The 6,149-nt window shown below is 42.2% G+C and overlaps 1 protein-coding gene across 1 annotated transcript in view; it reads left to right on the forward strand.

The window, feature by feature from the left end:
• Window positions 1-764, forward strand: part of LOC112077433 (tandem C2 domains nuclear protein) — a gene marked incomplete at its 3' end in the record, with an annotated part of 8,218 nt that extends 7,454 nt beyond the window's left edge. The window contains exon 4 of the mRNA XM_024143945.2: window positions 688-764. Coding sequence (XP_023999713.2) covers window positions 688-764 — 77 coding nt within the window. The remainder of the gene's footprint in view (window positions 1-687) is intronic.
• Window positions 765-6,149: the final 5,385 nt, after the last annotated feature.

Raw genomic sequence — 6,149 nt, forward strand, 5'->3', positions numbered from 1 at the left:
ACGTCAGGGTAGTTACAGTTACACTAGGGTCAGGGGTGAATTACAGTACACTAGGGTAGGGTATTACAGTACACTAGGGTAGGGTGAAATACAGTACACTAGGGGTCAGGGGTGATATTACAGTACACTAGGGGTCAGGGTGAAATACAGTACACTAGGGGTCAGGGGTGATATACAGTACACTAGGTAGGGGTGAATACAGTACACTAGGGGTAGGGGTGATATTACAGTACACTAGGGCAGGGGCAGGTATTACAGTACACTAGGGGTCAGGGGTATATTACAGTACACTAGGGGTCAGGGGTGATATTACAGTACACTAGGGTTAGGGGTGAATATACAGTACACTAGGGGTCAGGGTGATATTACATACACTAGGTCAGGTACCCCTAGTGTACTGTATTTCACCCCTGACCCCTAGTGTACTGTATTTCACCCCTGACCCCTAGTGTACTGTAATGTCACGGATAAGAAAAATCTCTCCTCGTATTGGTTTATATGTGAGTAGAGACCAGGACCTCTGGATCAGGTGTGTACTGTAAAATCAGAAAGAAAAAAGTCTCCCATTTATCACTCCCATCCTCATATTGCAAATACTGAGATTTTCCTGTGTCTTAGTAACTGTTTGCTTAGCTTTCACATTGGGATAAAAGTATCTTTGCTTAATAAGGTTTGCTTGGCTTTCAGGTGGGAATATAAAGACTGGGAATCTGAGCAAATCCATGTTTGACTTGTCCAACTCCAACCCTCCCAGCCACATACAGGTGAGTGAGGATGTTGATGTAATAACCAAACACCTGTATTGTATACCTCTGACACATTCAGTATGATGCCTGTGTAAGCCAAGCCTAAAATCCACCTATGAGTTGCCAAGCCTAAAATCCACCTATGAGCTGCCAAGCCTAAAATCCACCGATGAGCTGCCAAGCCTAAAATCCACCGATGAGCTGCCAAGCCTTAATCCACCAATGAGCTGCCATACCCTTTTTCTGTCCTCCGCTGTAAAGTCGTTGTGCGTCACCGGGGCCACCTTCGTGGTTTTCATCGACCGTCACTCACCTCTCAGCCTCTAAAAAGACGGCGCAAAGCTCTGTTGATTGTGTTGAATGAAGTGGTAATCAATCACAATAATATGTAGGGTTTGGTTAGGGCTGGTCTGGGTGGGGTCCTCTTGGCTGTATTAGTAATATACAGGGTATTGTATTGTATCGTAATCGCCACCAGTCATCAACAATCCGTTGGTTACCAGGTGTATATTGACAGTGAATTTGTTATGGTCTCATGTCTCGCCCATTAAACCACGATAAACATTACAATCTATCGTACAGAACCTCGTGATAAATAACGTGATAAACTTCAGTTTCAGTACGTGTTTCACAGTGTTTCACAGTGTACTGATATTAGGCTTGCATCCTAAATTGCTCCCTATTCCCTACGTAGTGATCTGTGGGCCCTGATCAACAGGAGTTCACTATAAAGGACATAGGGACATAGGAACACTTCCTGTACCTGGTTGGACCTGGGCCAGAACTTTGTGATTTGATGCTTAATGTGCTGTATTGTTAGTTGCTCTCATGCCTTATCAGGGAAGTCATAATGGAAAACAGACCAACATGAAAGAACGAATGTTTCGGTAATCAATGGAAACAAACCAACAGAGAGAACATAACAATGTTCGGATCAATGGAAAAAACAATGTTCAAACGAGAAGACCATGTTCAGACTCAATGGAAAAACAACGCAACAAGAAGACAATGTCGGCAAGAATCAATGGAAAACGAACCAACAGAGACATGGTCAAGAATCAATGGCTAAAACATAACAGAAACAGAAGAAGACCACAGTGATGTCGTCCCAGATTCATGAAGAAAATCAATCCAACAGAAGAAAACCAATGTCAGAGACTCAATGGGAGAAACAACCAACAGAAAGAACAATGTCGTATCCAAATGGTGTTAAACATGCAACAGAAGACATTGTCAGATTTCAATGGGGATAAAAAACAACCAAACAGAGAACAATGGTCGGATATGGAAAACACAAACCAGATAGGACAATGTCAGAATACAATGATGGAAAAACACGAAACAGAGACAAGTTGTCAAGATCAATGGAAAAAACACTAACCAAGAGACATGGTGCAGATCAAATTGGAAAGAACATCCAAACAGAGAACAATGTTCAGAGTTCAATGGAAAACACAACAGAGACGGGTGGGTCAGATACGTGGAAACCCAACAGAGAACATGGTCAGAATCAAATTGGAAAAACACCGAACAGAAGGCGTGTAGATAATGGAAAACACCAACAGAAGACATGTCAGATAATGGAAAACGACCACCAAGACCATGGTTTCAGCATCATAATGGAAAGACAAACCAGAACAAGACAAGTGTCAGATCCAATGAAAACAACCAACAGAGACATGTGGAATCAAGTGGAAAACAAATCAAACCAGAGACATGGTCCGGATCGAATGAACAACCAACAGAGACAATGGGTTCAGATCAATGGAAACAGCAACGAGAGACTATGATCTGGATCAAATGGAAAATACCAAGCAGAAGAATGTCGGATCAATGGAGAAACATTCCCCAACAGAAAGATGTCGGATCAAAGGAAAACACATAACAGAAACATGTCCGGATCAATGGAAAAACACCACCAGAAGACATGTCGGATCAATGGAAGAAACCTAACAGAGACATGTCAAGATTCAATGGGAACACCACAGAAGACCTATGTCAGATTCAATGGAAAACACCGAACAGGAAAGACGAATGTTCCAGAGTCAATGGAAAACAACCAACAGCGGACAATGTCAGAATCAAAGTGGCAAAGAAGACCAACAGAGACAATGTCACAAGAAATCAATGGGAAAACACGCACAGAGACAATGTCCAGATTCAATTTAGAAGAACACACAGAGACCATGTCAGATCAATGGAAAACACCAGACCCAGCAGACATGTCAAGATGCAATTGGAAACACAGCGAGACATTGTCAGATGCAAATGGAAAACCACACAGAGGACATGTCAGATAATAGAAAAACCAACAGAGACATGTCAGATCAATGGAAAACCAGCCTAACAGAGACATGTTCAGATCAGATGGAAAACAAGCCAACAGGGAACCATGTCAGAATCAATTGGAAAACCCTGAAAGAGACCATGTTCAGAAATTCAATGGAAAAACACAACAGCAGGACATGTAAGAAATCAATGGAAAAAACACAACAAGAGAAACAAATTGTCAGATCAATGGAAACACCTGAACCAGAGAATGTCAGAATCAATGGAAAACACACAGAGACATGGATCTGGAATAAGTGGAAAACAGAACAGAGAGACAAGTACGGAGTCAATGAAAACAACCAACAAGAAAGAAACAATGTTGGATCAATTGAAAACAACCAACAGAAGAGAGCCCATTTCGCCGGATTCGAATGGAAAACACCAACAGAGACATGTAGAAGTCAAATGGAAAACACCAACAGAGACATGTCGGATAATGGAAAACACAACCAAGAACCATGTCAGAAACGAATGGAAAACCCACAGAGACCAATGATCGATCAATGGAAAACGCAACAGAGACAATTGGTTTGCGGAGAATCAATGGAAAAACCCAACAGAGGACATGTCGGTAATTCAAGTGGAAACAAATCAACAGAGACATGTCGGATCCATGGAAAACACCAACAGAGGACATGTGCAGATCAAATGGAAAACAACAACAGAAGGACATGTCGATTTCAATAGAAAACACCAACACAGAAGAATGTCAGAATCAATGAAAACACCAACAAGAGACATGTCAGAATAAGTGGAAAAACACGCGACAGAAAGACATGGTCAGATAAATGGAAAAACACAGAAGCCATGTCAGATAATGGAAAACAACCAACAGAGAGACCATGTCGGATCAATGGAACAAACAACCAACAAGAGAGACATTGTTCGGAATTCAATGGAAAAACACCAACCAGAGAGACATGTCCCGGATTCAATTGGAAAACACCAACAGGACGATGCAGAAATGGAAAACACCAGAACAGAGACAATGTTTCAGATCAATTGAAAAACCAACCAAAGAGACATGTCCAGAATCAAATTGGAAAACACCAACAGAAGAAACATGTCGGAATGTCAATGGAAAACACCAACCAAGAGAAACATGTCCGGATTTGAATGGAAACATACCAACAGAGACCATTCCCCGGATTTCAGAATTGATAAGATCAGTCATACCTAACAGAGTACATGCTCGGATCATGATGGTAAAAAACATTAAACGAGCAGACAATGGTCGGAATTCAATGTGGAATAGACGTCGACAGCGACTGTCCCTTGGTATCAACTTGGAAAACAGCAAACGATGTTACGACATGTTTCAGACTGACGTCAAAATTGGGAGCTATACATCTCAACAGTGAGACATGTCAGAATCAATGTGAACAAACAGACCATGCTAAACAGAGACTGTCAAGATCAGTATGCGGGCGAAAGTCATCGTGGGTTAACTCAGAGAACTTAAGTGTTGTGAAACTTAGTTTTCAAGTGGGTTAAAAAACACCTACCACATGTGGACGTACATGGTCAGATTCAATGGAAAAATCAACCAGAGATCCATGATGTCCAGAAACGGGTAAAAAACATTTCGTGATTGATATGGTGTTTTACACATTGGCATCACCAGCCATCGTCTCACACAGAGACATTGTCGGATGCAGATGGATAAAGATTCCTCATACCCCACAAAACCTTAGAAACATGGTCGGATTCAAGCAACGACATGGGTAAATCATGATCACCTGAAACATAGAAGATCATGTTCTCGGCAATCCAATGATTCTGGAAAACTAACCAAATGCAGTGGTAAGATACATGCTTCGAAAGCTGATACACCAGTCATCTGTGAAGAGAAGCATTACTCATTATGCAGAAGACATGTCTGGCTGTTGGTGATTCACAGAACATGTTATGGAAACTGACTATCGCGAATAGTCAGGTTAACGGACATCTGTGAGTTGCGGACAATCATCATTAGACAGAACAGGTGCTCTTTCCATTATACAGCAGAGCAGACATGTGAATGTCGGCTGTTTGCGGTATCAATTTCTGGATAAACAACTCTGATTCACAGAGACATGTCGAATCAATGGAACACAACCGCCGACTGCATATCTCCTAGTGAGTGTTGATCATGGTGTTTAACCATTGTCAAATTGGAAAACCAACCAACACGTAGACATGGTCGACTCCCTTTCAATTGGTAAGCCCATCTACGATGTAACAGCAAGACCCACCTGTCTTGTCCGAGCACCTTCTATTCTGCGAAATGGTAAAACCCGAACATGTCTCAATGCGAGATTGATCGATGTCGTGTTCCTTAGTATCAATGGCGAGAAAAAAATGAGTCTCTAAGTCTCGTGACATAGTAACCAATGATGTACCTGCGATGACACATGCGAAGAACACGCAAAGACCATTCGGATCAATTGGAAAACACCAACAGGTAGACATGTCTCAGTATACAGAAGTCGGGGAAAAACATCAACTGCCAGAGACAGGTGTCAGATCAATGGAAAAACAGCAATTGACAATTAACTGTTCATTTGGGATTGATCATCTGCAATGAATGCTTGAAATTCTTGAGGTGTAACATTGGTGTGGTGTGTGTGTGTGGATACTCGCGCGATCAGTGTGTGTGTGGTGGCTGGTTGTTGTGTGTTGTGTGTTGGTTGTGTGCTGTGTGTGAGTGTGTGGTGTGTGTGTGTGTGGTGTGGTGTATGTGTGTGGTGTGTGGTGTGTGTGTTGTGTGTGTGGTGTGTGTGTGTGTGTTGTGTGTGGTGTGTGGTGTGTGTGTTGGTGTGTGTGTGTTGTGTCGTTTCATTTTCTCTAATAAAAAATTAAATACTCAATCTGAAAGTCCTGTGTGGAAGTGGAATTGGTTGTTTTGTTTCTGTGTACAGGGGTTTTAGTTGTCTTCCTTTATATCTGGTTACTCAAGGCTGTACGACGGGGGTGTGTGTGTGTTGTGTAGATGGTTTACCAAAGGCTACGGCTGTTCTCCAGGGAGGTCCTCTGGGAGGACGACGCAATGCTGCTCTGAACTGGAAACAACTGTCCGTACGCTCAAATGGG

This window comes from Salvelinus sp. IW2-2015, unplaced genomic scaffold (genome assembly GCF_002910315.2).
Source record: "Salvelinus sp. IW2-2015 unplaced genomic scaffold, ASM291031v2 Un_scaffold4560, whole genome shotgun sequence".
In the NCBI taxonomy this organism is placed as follows: domain Eukaryota; kingdom Metazoa; phylum Chordata; class Actinopteri; order Salmoniformes; family Salmonidae; genus Salvelinus; species Salvelinus sp. IW2-2015.